Genomic DNA, 16,024 nt, shown 5'->3' on the forward strand with positions numbered 1-16,024 from the left:
TACAGCTAAAAAGACCGTGCTAGGAAAGAGGCTGTCAACCATCTCTATATTCTATATTTAATCAACCTTTTCCTTTGTAATGCTCCACTTCTCTATCTCTCATTCCTCTTCCTGAAGAGCACAGAGGTTCCAGTTTCACAAAATTGCTGATGAATTTTTAGTTATAATTAGAAGTGTGAGAGTCAAGCTGGATCTGGAAAGGAGAACTAATTGACAGAGATTTCCCTGTCCCTCTCAGCTTCTCCCATTCCCTTATGGGTGCAAATATCACAGTATCCCATCCAGTACTCCCTTAATCCCAGCCCTCTCCACAGCTAAAAGGATAGATGATTAAGAAAATATTTGAGGAATGATTTTCTATAAATAATCCTTCCCAGCACAGCAGTGCAGTGTCTCCTGTAGTCCCTGAGCAAGGAGCAAACTAAAGGAGTCCTCAGGAAGCCTGTCTGCTAAGATTTTTAGGGAGAAGACCCACAAAAATACAAATAGCTGGAGATTAAAATGACTAGAGTTTCTAACTCTACAAATAACAGCGAAGGGGGACAGCCTGCTGAAGGAGATAATGTAAAAGCAGATGATGCAGTGAAGGAGTCAGAAGGAAAGGCTGAACTGCAAGAAGGGTCTCTTAATTCTGGATTTCATACACACAACGGTTGGTCTGCAACAAAAGAGATCAAACAAGAACCATCAAGTGGAGCTACTGAAACAAAAGGTCCAAAGTTTTCATGGGATAGGCAGAGTTTTACTTGATTACTGATAAAGTTCACACTTACTTCTTCAGAGAAGAGGTTTGGGGTTTTGATCGTGTACTGTGTGGTTGTGTATGCTCCCAATTGCATTTGCCTCCTGTGTGCTGTCCTTGCTAACATGTGAATACAAAAATTTTTGGCAGTTACAGACATGAAATTAGGTGATATTTTTGTGTTTGTTTTTTTTAATAACTTTGGGAAATAAGATTGATTTCAATCAGTTCCACAATTTGTGAACCTGTATTTAACTAACTTTGTAAAATCTGTTATTTTGAAAAAGTTGTTTTCTGTTTGCTTTTTGGTATCGATTATTTCACAGTAACATTTACTTGTATTTTGGATCCTCTAGTAAGGGCTTTTCTTGATTATTTTTTGATTAGTAGATAATAGTCATGCTGCAGAAGACTGACTTTAGCTAGTGGTCCTCCTGAACTCTGGGCTTATAAAGAGCCATGACACACCTGTTCTGAAGAAATATGAAAAAGCTGTATCTACATCAAATTAAAAATTTTCAGTCCAAAATATTTTTCTCAAGTATGTCTCTGTTACAAATGCACAAATCAGAAGCAGTGTTTCTGTAAACAGGTAGTCATAACTTTTGGTCATTTTCTCCACTGTGTGAGTGAAGTGAAATTTAGCCACTGTGAATTTGGTCCTCTGACCATGTGAATTTTGTCCAGTTACAATGAGGGCGTAAGTACAGAATACAAAAGGTATGTATTTTCATTTCTAAACTTTTCTGCAGACTTATGATGACAATTTGACTCCCTTCTGCAAGTCTTCTCTTTTCAGTGGCTTCTCTTATAAGGGAGCATCTGTGAATAGAAACTACTGTCTTAACCACTTGTTCCCCTTCCTACTATAGGAGTCTTAGGCTGTGCTTTTATTAAATGTAAAGGTGTTACACTTTACAACTGAGCTTCAGGTAGATTTATTTCATTAAAATAGACAGTGGTACACAAATCACCTGTTAATCACTCCTTGTATAGCCTTTGAATTCTCATAGTTGTATTGCTCTTTCTCAGAATCTACTTCTCCATATTTCCTTACAGCTCCTCCAAGTGAACCAACCCACTTTACAGTGGAAGATGTTTCTGACAGCACTGTTTCCTTGAAGTGGAGGCCCCCTGAGCGGATTGGAGCTGGGGGATTAGATGGTTACATTTTGGAATACTGCAAAGATGGATGTAAGTAAGCATGAGTACTAGGCAGCAGCAACCAAATATTTTAAAAATGCTACAATTGCAATAACTTCACCTCTCTACACCACCAATAACATAACCATATCCAGCATGATCAAATTTTAACTCTAATCTGTGTCTAACATCCTGGCCAACCATCACCATACTCACTACAATGTGAGTGTAAACCATGGAAGTCACATCCATAATATCGTCTTCACAATCATCATAAACTTTAATACACATAAGTAACGCAAAAATATCATTGCTGTGCTATAGTCACTACTATACTTCTGTATCATTCATGAATTGCACATTCCTTGAAACAGATATAATAACATGATTGTGACAACATCAGTCATACTTTAAAGTAACCATTACCTTACGTCATTTAATACTTGTGCTGGTAATAAAGAGTGTAACAGCACCATATCTACAAAATTCAATGTTCTGTGATGCTACAACATAATACTCATGTCATAAAAGTCAAACAAATTTATAGTCACTTTAATATTGACGTTTTCCCTAACATTAGGCTCAATTGCCAGATAATCTAAACTAGGGGGTTTCCAGGGCATAATTTATCCAGAAATAACTTATAGTCTTTAATGAGACATCACTGTAGCATTACCAGATTCTCTATGTCATTGCAGAATGATTTTATCAGTCATATTTCTGCGCCTAAGAATAAGGAAGCACTAAGAATTCTGTTCTACTGTGTCAATTGAGAAGTAAATAATAAATTCCAACAGTTATGTGCTCAATTACTGTTTTCAGCATATGTGGCTCTCACCAATCTGTTTGGACAGCCACAGAAGGTATATGTACTCCAAGAAAAAAAATTAAATTAAGGCTTCCCTTTCTTGTTAAAGTTACTTCCAAAAATTCTCCCCCTCCCATGTAGTAAAAATAAATGTCAAGAAGTCCCTCAACTCTAAGCTCTATTAAAAAAAAAAAAAAAAAAAAAAAAAAAAAAAAAAAGGAACTGCCCAAAGATTATTCCCTTATCCTTAGCTATCTTGAATAACAAAGTGTAGAGATTCCTTAACTCCATGTGTACACATCTCCTCCATCCAGAGTTCTTCTTCCAACTTATTCCCTTGTAAGCACGGCATTGTAACTTGAATTCATTTTACCCTAACACAAATTTTCTTTCAACTGCAAACAAAGCATGGCTTTGGAAAAATAATGTATCATTGCAATATGCAAATACTGTTCTTGCAGCTACAGAATGGATTCCTGCTCTTCCTGGCCTAACTGAGCGCACAACTGCACTGGTTAAAGATCTGGTCACGGGGGACAAACTTTATTTCCGTATCAAGGCTGTAAACTTGGCTGGAGAGAGTGGAGCAGCAACAATAAAAGAGCCTGTTACTGTCCAAGAGATCCTACGTGAGTATCTCTACTGACCAAACCTTACTCATTTATTTCCTCTCGCCAAAATTCTGCCTTTATCTGAGAATAACACCCAAACAGCTCTTCCACTTTGATTAGGTGCCCAGTATCTTCTGACTCTGAGGATATCTCTACAACATCCAGGTCTTATATTTGTAAAGCAAAGATCTTAAAATAAAATTCTATTTCTTACTTTCAAAAATATGGACATTTCACCTCTTGCAATGACACTGTCAGCATCTGAGAGACATTTTTTTTATATTTACCTCTCTGCTTGAAAAGCTGCTACGTTTTTGCAAAATGACTGTGTTGGCTACGGCAAGAGATCTATTTACTTAATTGTTGTAGATTATTAGTTACCACCCTGTGTATCACCCAACAGCAGTAGATTCAAATTCATTTGACTGGAGTCCAAAAGACATCAAGAGCTGCTAATAGTGGATTCCTCAACCTTGGCTCACATGAAGTGTCTTCCAGAGTGTCACTGAGCCAATGTAAATAAAACAAAGTTTTACTGCATCTCAATACCAAATGGTCATGAAGACAGATACTGTAATTGTATGTTAAGAAATGCCTTATTTAAATGACAGGGAAAAAAATAAGGATCAAAAGGAGAATGTAGAAAGCTTTTCAGTGTAGATGAAAAAAACATGCAGTAAGGTCCCTTCTTTGTTAGTGAAAAGTTAAGATGCTACAATGAGATTCCACTGCATCCACCTCAAAGAAAGGGCTGTAACTGAATGACTGTGGAAAGATAAAGGAATCCACCAGTTGCTCTGCTTTCTGAGTATGTCCATAAATATCTCCAATTTACAAGGTGCTGCAGTATCAATATAGCAATAGATAATCACAATCTATAATTACTCTTTTTAATCCAATACACCCTTTATCCCATCCTTTCTACTGAAATAAACAATTTCTCCAAAGAAACAAAGTCCACATAGAAGATTCACATCCAACAGAAGTTACCCAAATTTGGCATTTCAGATGTGACACATTTTCACAAATCCAGCTGTCATTGAAACATGCTCAGCTGTAAATATATATCTGAGACTTGATACTAAATTTATATCCAGTAGACAAATACATTTGAAACTACTTAGACACTGAGATACTCCCTAAAAACATGAACAGCGTTTGCACAATTCTTGTGCTTACAATTATCCAAGTCTCTTCTCTTCAGTCTTTTGCATTATTTGTGCTATATGAAATGTTGCATATTATCAAAAGCTTTGTATTTAGTGTACTAATGCTTAACTGCAGAGCGTCCCAAATTCTGGCTGCCACGCCACCTCAGACAGACTCTGGTGAAGAAAGTGGGTGAGACAATCAATATTGTGATTCCTTTTCAGGTATGTATCAGCCTCAATTTTGTCTTGGTTATTTACCATCACTTACCTAAAGTAGTTTCCCTAATGCAAGTTCCCATTGCTTCACTGCTGCAGCAGAATTACAGAAGTATGGCTGATGATTTGTTAAACCCTCTCAAACATTCGAGGAGGGGGAGGGAATCACTCTTTTTTCAGTCACTATTTTTTTATAGTCACAGTTTCTTCCTTAATCCCACCTTTTGGGGAAGAAGAAAAAGTGGGGTAAGTAAATCAAGCCCATTCTTCCTTACTGAACACAGGATGCACCTTAGAGAGAATTAGACAAAAGTGTAAGAATCCAACTAACTACTCTTCTGGAACTCAGGTATATGATGTCACTGGGCAACTTCTTCGGCAAAAAAGTGTGTGTTTTAATTTCTGAAAGGCTGACTGCAAAAACTAGAGTTTGCACATAAACAGAAGATCCCAGTTGGCCCTATGCAGAATCTGAGTATGTGTACAAAGAGCTTGGGCATTACTTTACATGAGCTGAAGGTATAAAAAACAGAGCATGATGAGGATTATCGAGGGTGCCTCACTAAGTCATGCACAAAACTGCTAAAATTTACACAGAGACTGACCTAACCAGTTACCGGCTCTTGGCATTTTCTAGAGCTGTACAGGCAACTGTCTGGCCATCTGTAAAACACCACATGCCTTTTTTCAGATGCAAGACTACAATATCAATAGAGTGCAAGAATTAGTGTGTGTAAGGAAATGGTTTTCTGAGAGACATAGCAAAAGAAATTGTAAATTACAGACTCTGGCTCTGAGAGACATATCCTCAGTAATAACAGATATATCACTTAATCAAGTCCTCAGTTAAAATTTCAAGACACTGAAATTTCTCTACTGTCCAGGATTGACATTTATGGAAATGTAATCCTGTTATTAGTGAAGAGCTTTGAAATTCTCATATAAAAGATGCTGGAGATACGCAAAACATTTTTTCCACAGGGGAGACATACATGAACACATCACTTACATTCTTTTGTTTGAGCAGTACCAGCAGGGGAGAAAAAATTATTGGAGCAAAATCTATGTAAGCTTAAAGGTACATGTCTTTTTGCCCTGTGGTTACTGGGTTACATGAAAAGTTGCTTTTTTCACAAAGATATATCTGATTAGTACACAATTGCAAGCCCATGCATGGAGTAACTTTCTTGAATTGCATGCTTTAATTATTTCAGCATGATCACAAGGCTATTTTTTGCTTTCACATTCCTTATCTCCAAAATTGCTAGAAAGACTTTTTCACTGATGTCTAGCCACACACAAAATTCAAGATTTGTACATCTGCTATTTCTGAGTTATGCAGTTATTAAAAAAAAAAAAAAAACAACTAAAAAACCAGATATTTTTCCTTCTTTGATGCCCAAGTTGAAGAAAAATTGCACAAATTTGACAAGCTGTCCCATAAGCAGGGGAATAAAGTTTAGCATTTTAGAGATTTGTGTCTTATGTCCCCTTGTGCTGGTTGTCACTGGGCAGAGTTCATTTTCTCCATGGAAGCCACTATGGGGTGATGTTTCGAATTGGTGCCAGAAAGACTATTGATAATTTAGGGGTATTTTAGTTGTTGCTGAGAGCAGTGCACACACAGAGCAAAGGCCTTTTCTGCTCCCCACAAGACTCTGCCAGGAAGGGAGGTGCGAAACCACGACACCCCCATATCACGCCCTTCCCAGCGTATCCAGCCGCCTCCTCTGCTGAGAGCAGCCTCGCTGCAATATTCCCAGAGATTTCCCAGTTCTTTTCCCTACTCCCCTGGGGAGTCCTAACTGACGTGTCCTCAGTTTCCTGGCCAGGGTAACATTTAGCAGCTAATCCAGAGCTTCACTTAATCCTGCCTCATCATTCAGCTGTTGCCAAACAAAATAGATAAAGACGGAGCTTTCCCTGACTTTTCCTCAGTGGGGACACTAACTGAGGTTTTGGCATTTCACTCTGTCATCAATTCTTCACAGAACTGTACTACGCTAATCTTAGGGATTTCTAGTGCTCCGTCAAATTTGGCCAAATTGAACCAACTGATTGACAAGTTATTTGAGTATCTGACTGACAAATCATGTGCTGGCATAAACTCTTGTCTCCTAAAGGGTAAGGCTAACAAAAAAGGCTAAAATCTATCCATCGACACCAGATTTTACTCTGAGAACAAAGCCAGAGGACTTTAATTTAATAAGTACTTTTTGAGTGAATTAAATCTGTCATAGTTTGAATTGCAGCTTTCACAGTACTAAGAATTGTGGCTATAGCTATTTAGAATATGTAAAAGTGATGAGCTTTCAAAAAAAGCAAGTCAAAAAGAACTTTTCCTTTACATTTTGAAAAATTTTAAGTGCCTGACCATTAATATTGCAGAATACTCTAAGTAGATACAATAGCTATGATCTAATGAAAGTGGAAGTCAGTGTCTTCTACTATTTACAGTCTCAGTGCAACCTTTCCAGTGACCTCTGTGGTCACTACAGTGAAATTCTATGAAATACATCGTCAAGGTATCCTGGGCTTAATGCTACTGGCAAATCTATTTAAATCTTTAGATCAAAATGTTCAGAAAAGAAAGTAAAACACTGTTACTAACCCTTTTTCTATCGAGTACATTAAGCAGGTGGAACATTCTGGTGAAAGGAAGAGAATCAACACATTCTTGCTTCAAAATCAACTACGTGGCATGCGAGGAGGGATATTATGTGCTATTAGTGGATAAAATTCACAATAGTGCTGAGCAGTCTTTTTGTCCATCATCTATATGTGAATATAAATATCTAAGAGCATTTAAATTCATTCTTCCCTGGCTGTGAACTCCCTGAAGTTTCTCTGGGGTGCTATTTAGCCACTCTGTCACTCACTGTTCTGTCTCAGATTATCTATTACAGATTGCAGAAATCCAACCCTCTGACATATGTATTAGGAACATGCTTTCTATCTGTTTGTGCTTTTCACAATCTATAAATATAAGAGTATATGAAAACCAACACTTTGAACACTTGCAATCCTTCACTGGCACTCACAGCGCCTCAAAAAAGGAGGTGCTGTGAGTGAACCTATCTGTTCAGCCATGGTACAACACCAGCAGCAACAATATTCTAATCAGTCTGAAAACCTGACAAGTATTTGTCTTGACAAAGTAGAAATTTAAACAAAGACCCACCAAACTATACTATTTAAGCAGATTATTTTTATTTTGAAAGCATTCCCTAGCCAAATTTTTCAAGGAAGATCTTCATATCACTTTACAATGCACACATATGTGGGACGTAAAATAGTCAGTTCTTGTCATGTTCACCAATAGGAACACATAGATATGGAAAATAAAACACAAAACAACTCAAATACTTTTACTTGTTCCAGAATTTCTACTATACATTCCAGCTGAAGAGAAGCCATCTCTTTCTCTAATCAGTTCTATGAAATGAGACCAGGGTAAAGGTACACTAGAACAGGACAAAACTATCTTGTATCTGTTATTTCCAAGCTACAGGCCTGAGGTGCTCTTAACTATGCTCCTTGGCAGAAAGCTGTAAGAAAATATTTTACCAGATAGAGAAAATGGAAGATCCAACAGCATTCCTCATTCAAGGTGTATATCAGCCCTGATGTAAAATAAATTGCATCTGATGAGTTCGAGAAGAGAGCCTCTATGAATGCATAGCAATTTCTAGGTGTTTTAGACATCCTTTAAGTATAATTTTGGACAGATCATGGCCTGAATCTTAAAAAAGGTGGAGTTTTTTTCCTATTACCACTGAAAAAAAAATGATGCTACACAGACTTTCTGAGCAAATACCAGACAAACCTGAAATAAAGGTGTAGCAATGCACAAAGATTCATTATTATTCTGACTACCTTTAGGCACCAAAGCCAAGAGTCTGAGTATCCTAATCTCCCCCTGTAGGCTAAGGGAAGAGATACAGTCTTTCAGAGTATGTTCCAGACACCCAGAGGATTGAGGAGCCTTTCGGAGCTGCTTTCTCTGCTGTTTACTGGAGGCAGAGTGTCCCGATTTCAGTGCCTTAGAGTTCAGTTCCAGGGCAGCCTAAGCAGAACTGACTGCTGGCTTGCAAGGTCCTGCTTTCCCCCACCACCCATCTGAACTATTCCAGGCCTGTGCTGCACTGTTTCGCTTTGGTAATCTGGCAGAAACTTAAAAACCCCCACTGAGTTGTTTTCTATTGGATTAACTATTAATACACTTAATAAATACATCATGGCAATTTTCTGTTTTCTTGGATTCCTTGTTTGGAGTTGTACTGTGGCAGTAGCACTCCAACAACTTTTGAAGAATTAAATAGTACTTACCATCTTTCCTGGAAATGGCTGGATGAGGGTGATGCAAACCACCGATATCTCACTGATTCCATAATGCCATCTTCCATGCGTGTAGCAACGCTGACTGCTTAAGCTGACAGTCACCAAAACTATTTTGCAGTGCAGAAAGAATTACACAGTAAATTTCACACCCCAAGACTGCAAGATGATAATAACTTTTCAAGACATCTTAAAAATGCCTAGGGACAGAGCATCAAATGTTTTAAGAAAGGGAGAAGAAGGGGAGCAGAGCTAATAAAGTCCTCAGGTGTGTAAGGGTTCTGCCAATAACAATCAGAACAAGTCAGATCACCTGTTGGCTTCACTGATGCCTGGGAAAGAGTACCAGACCAGCACAAGAATAGTATTTCTGGATTTGTTCTCAATATCTTTTCAGTTTCTAACTAAATGGCATCCTCAGAGCATGGTGCCACTAAACCAGACAAATGGGAGCAAATATTTGTCTGGAGAAAAACAGGAATTGTAAAGTATTTAGAGAGTTTACTATCTCAACTCTGTGTATTATATTAGACTTTCTAGATTTATAGATCACTAAGAGAAAAATGGAAATCCACTAAAGCCTAAAAAAATAAAAATTCCTTTTTTTCTCTCTCTTTAGGGTAAACCAAGACCCAAAATCACTTGGCTGAAAAATGGTCAGACTCTAGACTCCAAAGATGTGGGAATTCGGAACAGCAACACGGACACAATCCTTTTCATCAGAAAGGCAGAGCTTCATCACTCAGGAACATATGAAGTCACTCTTCAGATAGAAAACATGTCTGATAAAGTTGCAATAATAATACAAATCATAGGTAAGACTCTGACAACATCAGAATTAAGCAGATCATACAAAACAAAATAGTGGCCAGACTGAGGCAACCGAAAGATCCAACTACCTCAGAATCCCTTCTCTTTTCAATGGTTGCAGATGAGCAGGACAAGCTCAGAGCAGGGCTAGCATGTGACCTTATTTTCCTACTATATTTTCCCACCTTGAAATTATGTGTTCTAGAGACCTTCAGAGGATGAGGGATATTCTGTGAGCTCCATAGCTCTTCAGTGATTTTTTTCTTGCCTAATTTTATCCAGTCTGTATTTTCATTCAGGTCTAGTTTGAGAATCCAAACATCCTTTTATAAGGAATTTCAGTTTAAGTACATGTATCTATTTGTTTTGATTTGAGTCTGCCTCCTGACAATCTCTTTTAATGTCCATACAGTTTTGTATCAGAAAAAAACATGAATAATCATTCACCTTTTCCATGTTACTCATGATTTTATAGCCTTCAGTCACACTCACCTCAGTTAACTTTCTCAAATTTTAGACTCTTCATTTTGATTATTTTCAAACAGATGCCATTCCATATCTTTGATCATCCTTATCAATCTTCTTTCTACCACTCTGAGAGAGATAGAAAGAACTTGAGAGTTCTGGTGTTCTTAGGAAGAGCCATATTGCACTCAAGGAAGGAAATAGGAATCTTGGAATAGATGTACTCCTACAGGTTTTTTTTTTTTATTAGATAAGGATAGTGAAGATAAAATCATTGCCATAATATACCTCTACTGTTCCAAAAATTAGAAGGCACAGTCCCGTGAATTTGGAAAATTCACATGTAATGCCTTACTCTGTTAAGAGTGTCTAGTTAGTCTGAGGCTTATTCTCTATTCTTCAATTTCCAGTCTCTTTTCTAATGTCATTTCAAAGAAATGCATTGCCAAAGTTTCCATAACTTCTCTTGGGATTATGTGAGAGATATTCTGAGATCTTGCCTCCTTCTGAGATCTTTCATTAATGTTCAGCCAGAGCTCTTCTATTTCTCCTCATTACCACTTTTTTTAACATTCTTTATAACTGTGTTTATTTCTCTTTCCCCACACTTTCACACTATTATCCCAAATTTCTTCCACTGTATTAGTACATTTTTAGAATACGTGTTTTGGCTCAGCTCCTAATGTTTTGGAATTAAAAATTCTGGCTTTACTCTGCTTAAAGTTTTATAAATTATGTTGGCAGAACAGGTACGTAATGGTGCCAACAGCAAAAAAGAAAGGCATAAAAAATTGAAGCAAATATGTCTTAATACCAGCAGCTGCTTCTGCTCAAGAGTTCTGCAAGAGCAAAATAAGTAAATGGCAGCTAAAACAAAATAATCCCAAGAGTGCCCAGAGAAGCTGTGGCTACCCCACTCCTGGAGGTGTACAAGGCCAGGCTGGATGGGGCTCTGAGCAGTCTGGTCCACTGGAAGGTGTCCCTGCCCATGGCGGGGGGTTGGAACTGCATGATCTTTGAGGTCCCTTCCAACCCAAGCCATTCTGTGACTCAGGTAAGGGGAGTACTGCACCCTACACACTAAAATACCTTTCTAAAATTGGTTAGTGACTCTTGATTCTGGCCATTGCTCTTAGACCATAGCACCAAGTGTCATCCACCTATGGTTTGATACTGTAGAAAGTCAGAAAACCACATCCATCTACCATTGTCAAAGAGTTATTTCATATAGAAAATGAATGATTGAAAAAAAGCAACTAATCTTATCACACAGATAAGAGCTGGAGGACAGGCATTAACTTTGTATTTCCTGGGCAGTTTGTTCAAATGAATGGGAATATGTATATTTCATTTAATTAATGACCAAGAAGGGCTTGTAACATATGCAGATACTTCTCCAATCAGGGCATCTACTCTGAATCTTGATTCTGTTATTCTGTCATCAGAATTCTGTCAACTGCACTTTTTGTTCCCCAGATTTTATATTCTCTTGGCAAGACAGAAATATGGGTGATTCAGGCAGTCTTTCTGTACTCCTAGTGGTGCTTTAGGTGCTGTAGAACAGCAGGCTGAAAAGCCAACCAGGCTTTCAGAGACACAAGAAATTAATCAGTGATTTTTTTGAGGTGTCTTTTCACCAGCTAACTTCCCTTGGCAAAATCTGCTTGATGAAGAAGTAATGCTTGTGGCTTCAGACCCTATCTTTTTTTGGAGTAAGCCAAGAATGCGGGTAGCCAAAGGCTCTGCTGCTGTGATGAGTCACCTGTGAACTCCAAACAAGAGGAAACAACTCTGTTACTGCCATCACCTTCCCTTGCTGCCAAAACTGTTGCTGCCATTTACTCGGCAGACCAAAAAAATACGCACTTTTACTATAGGAATACAGTATTTATTAAATACATTTAGAAAGCTTTTAGATAATGAAATTATCTCCAATATCTGGAGGATACAGCTCCCTAAACTTCTTTCCCCCTCTACATGAATCAATAAATTATGTCTCGCATCATGCCTTCTATTGACCAAAGCAAACCTCAGTTCTATACTTACCTTTTTAAACTGGAATTAATTATTTTTGTCATGATGTATTATTTGAAAATATGAATTATAATTTATTTTTGGAAGATAATTCACACTTTATGTCTTCTTCCCATCTTATAAATTTCATTAGTTTGCAAAAATCCTCGGCTGAGCTTGTGCTGAGGGTAACACACAATCCTTCCTCAGATTATGAATACCCACTCTAACACCGTGTCCGACAGAGGAAAGTAATTTGGTACAGAAGCATCACTAAGTCTAACTTTTCCCATCGTCTATTCACAAGCTAGAGATGTACTGGTTAGTACTGAGAAAGAAATATTCTACCATTCTACAAAGAAATTTTGAATGGATACTCTTGCAGATTGCATTGTCTCATTGAACCAAAGATCAAGAATATAAAAACCCATGTAGCAAATTTATCCATCTCTACATGTTTTTAAAGTTGTTCTTCACATATATGCAGACAGATATGTAGTATGAAAAATTCTTCTCTGAAATCAGAACAGAGTAATTGGTCGCTGTGTAATAAAGATACACATCTAACAACACAAATAGGTTTTTTTTCTTTTAAGTTGTGATTCAAGTTAACAGCAAACGCATTTCCACATCTCCATAAGCAATGTTGCTCATTTGACAACACACTGCCATTCCCTACTTCAGAAACAGAGGATAAAATGAAGGAAGGCTTTACCTGGTTGGTGGCTGTTGAAAAACACAGAAGATGGCAGATTTTTCTCTGAAATGTTAGTGTAAGATAGGAACAAAGAGGATGATAAATGGAATGAGAGCCATGCATTCCATATCCCTTATCAGACATCATGCGGTGTTCTAGTTGGCACCACTTTGAAGGAGGACAGTAGGGGTCAAACGTAATTATAAAGCGGTTTTCAATTCCAAAGTTTGTCAGTGAAAAGAGAATTAGCACATTATGCTTTGATGTAGAAAGTCACAGTTCCCCTAATAACAAAGGCTGGTTTATTACTGCTTTGCATATCCTTCTTTAGGAATTGAATTACAAGCCACCTATAATTACATTCCTCTGTGCTTTGCTCATCTCAAACCTACATCCACCAGATTCTTACCATTTTCTTAATTTTTCCAGCTTAGCTACAAAATGGGGAGACAGTTTCCCTTCAGCTGTCTGGAATGATCTTGAACTATTTTTCACTCAATAACAAGATCAATTACCCAGCTCTCCCCAACAGGCCCCATAACTGTGTGCAACAACCTACATCAAAAAGGTGAACCGGTGTCCTCAAATTAAAACAGACAGAATTATTATTTAATAAATCTAATTTAAATCTTAGAGCATTTGACTGAACATGGTATAAATATGAATGATACTCAAAAAAGAAAAAAGAAAATTAAAATAATTTCATTCTATATTGTTTTTCTCTATATTTCCATGTATCTTAAAAAGGACACAGACTTCTGTATCTCTTTGAGAGTTTGTTCTTTTTCTAGTTGTTACAGAGAAATATCACCTAGTGGGCAAGCTAATAAGCACTGAGCCAAGAGGGAAAAGGTGTATTCCCAAATGGCTGGCCTTCCTCAGGGGGAAGGCACATAGCCCATCGCCCTGGTTGTTATAGCAATGTAGATGAATGGCCAAGAAATTGCATTGAGGCAACAAAGTGATAAAATTGCAGTTGAAGAGTTAATCACATCCATCCAAACAACGCAAACTTCTTATTACACTTTAAAGAAGAGTTTGTCTGGTTCCCATGTTACTAATTCTAGTGTGTTGTCTATTTCTCAGTAGGATTCAGGCCTCTCGGTAGAGTATTAAGAGGATTTTTGAAAATTCCCCAAATTTCTTGTTTACAGTTTTAACTTCATATAAATGAAATGTGTTGCTATGAAATGTTATAGATTGCTATCAGGCTCTGTTTTCTCTCCCTGCATGGAGAAATGACAAAGCTCTTTGGATCTTGAACTAAAAGCTAAGGTGTTTTTTTATGTCTCCTCTGCAGACAAGCCTGGTCCTCCTCAGAATATAAAGCTTGTAGATGTTTGGGGATTTAATGCAGCCCTGGAGTGGACACCTCCCCAAGATGATGGCAATGCTCAGATCTTGGGCTACACAGTTCAGAAAGCTGACAAAAAAACAATGGTAAGAACTTGGGCTGGGTCTTTGTATGGAGTTAAACCAGCACCTGCTCTGGGAACACAGAGACTTGAGGGAAATGACTGAATTCATGACTCTCAGCTGTGTGTTCGAGGTGTCCTATGGCATCTCAGAGGCAATTAAACATTGAAAAAGAGAATCTAAAAAAAAGCCCAAAAGGTGAAGGATAGAACTGCATTAAATGCTCAGTAGAAAATGGAAGAGAGATCAAGCATGTGCAGTCTCTGGTGGTGACTGCATAGACAGCTCTACTTAGAAGGTAGAATTATACTTTTTATTTGGAATTACATTTTTCATAAATGCGGCAAAAAATTGAAGGGGAGGGAGGAAGAGCTAGACTCGAAGTGAGATGCTGGGCATACCAGGGTATATACTGGGAGAGGTACGTATGCCAGTCAAGCCAAAAAATGTCTTTCTCATGGAAGACCCCATTAAGTAGTCATGTTCTGAGTACATAACTCATACCAGATTCCCCAGATATGGGTATGGCTAAAATATGGTAGACACTTGGGGGACATTTTTCCTCAAAATGCAAGTATTCAAACATCTATCACACCGCCAGAATATAAAAGTAAGAAAATAGATCAGCTGATCTTCCCAGGAAGCAACATAATATTCATTTCACAGGTTAGTGTTAAATACCTGTCTGCCTGTCTTTTCCTTGTAGCAAAAAGAATCTCTCCATACCAAAACTAGCACCATGTCTGACCTCTCATAACATCTCTCTAAACAGTATAGTCTTGTTACAGGAATGGTATACTGTTTTTGATCACTATCGTCGCACAAACTGTATAGTGTCAGACCTGATTATGGGAAATGAGTATTTTTTTCGAATCTTCAGTGAAAATTTGTGTGGATTGAGTGAAACTGCTGCAACCACCAAAAATCCTGCCCATATCCAAAAAACAGGTAACATATTCTTCAAAACAAAGATCACAAAAGCCACTAAGTACCAGAAGTAATACACTGGCAAATGGAAAATACAGTCTTACCAGCTGCACCACTAAAGATATTTTCATTATTTAGTAACTAGCACTTATAAAGACTTTGAGCATCAAGAGCCCTTATCTAGGCAGATCTCCTGTACTAATACAAATATCAGTTAAAAATATTTAATCACACAGTCTTCCTAAACTATATTATCTTAAGAAAATAATACAACTGGGGGATTATATTTATATTTTGGGGTTAAAAGTTGAAGATGTCTGTGGTGAAGACTTTCCCTGCACACGTATGGCTATCATATTTTTAACAGAAGCTGAAAACCTGTGATTGCCAGGACCTTTCACCTTAACTAACACATTAAACATGAGACATGTTTTAGAATGAAATGTATTTAAAGACTTGTTATATCACACATGCCAAAAGCTTTGAAGCTTCTTTAAATCATACAGGCAAAATAAATGACAAATAGATTGTACACAAGTCAGCAGAACTGACAACACAGTTCTTACTATTTTGTTTCTTTGAATTGCAGGCACCATTTACAAACCCCCCAGTTACAAAGCACACGACTTCTCCGAAGCTCCTAAATTCACCCACCCCTTGGTGCACCGCTCTGTGATTGCGGGATCC

The 16,024-nt window shown here is 37.7% G+C and overlaps 1 protein-coding gene across 2 annotated transcripts in view; it reads left to right on the forward strand.

Moving 5' to 3' along the window:
* MYBPC3 (myosin binding protein C, cardiac) overlaps positions 1–16,024 on the forward strand; it is a 62,778-nt gene that overhangs the window by 40,970 nt on the left and 5,784 nt on the right. For both annotated transcript variants that reach the window (XM_017742298.1, XM_008639667.2), the window contains 7 exons: positions 1,802–1,936; positions 3,155–3,322; positions 4,589–4,677; positions 9,629–9,824; positions 14,295–14,434; positions 15,199–15,358; positions 15,927–16,007. In XM_017742298.1, the coding sequence (XP_017597787.1) occupies positions 1,802–1,936; positions 3,155–3,322; positions 4,589–4,677; positions 9,629–9,824; positions 14,295–14,434; positions 15,199–15,358; positions 15,927–16,007 (969 nt within the window). The remainder of the gene's footprint in view (positions 1–1,801; positions 1,937–3,154; positions 3,323–4,588; positions 4,678–9,628; positions 9,825–14,294; positions 14,435–15,198; positions 15,359–15,926; positions 16,008–16,024) is intronic.

The sequence above is a fragment of the Corvus brachyrhynchos genome, unplaced genomic scaffold (assembly GCF_000691975.1).
Source record: "Corvus brachyrhynchos isolate BGI_N302 unplaced genomic scaffold, ASM69197v1 scaffold115, whole genome shotgun sequence".
Lineage (NCBI taxonomy): Eukaryota > Metazoa > Chordata > Aves > Passeriformes > Corvidae > Corvus > Corvus brachyrhynchos.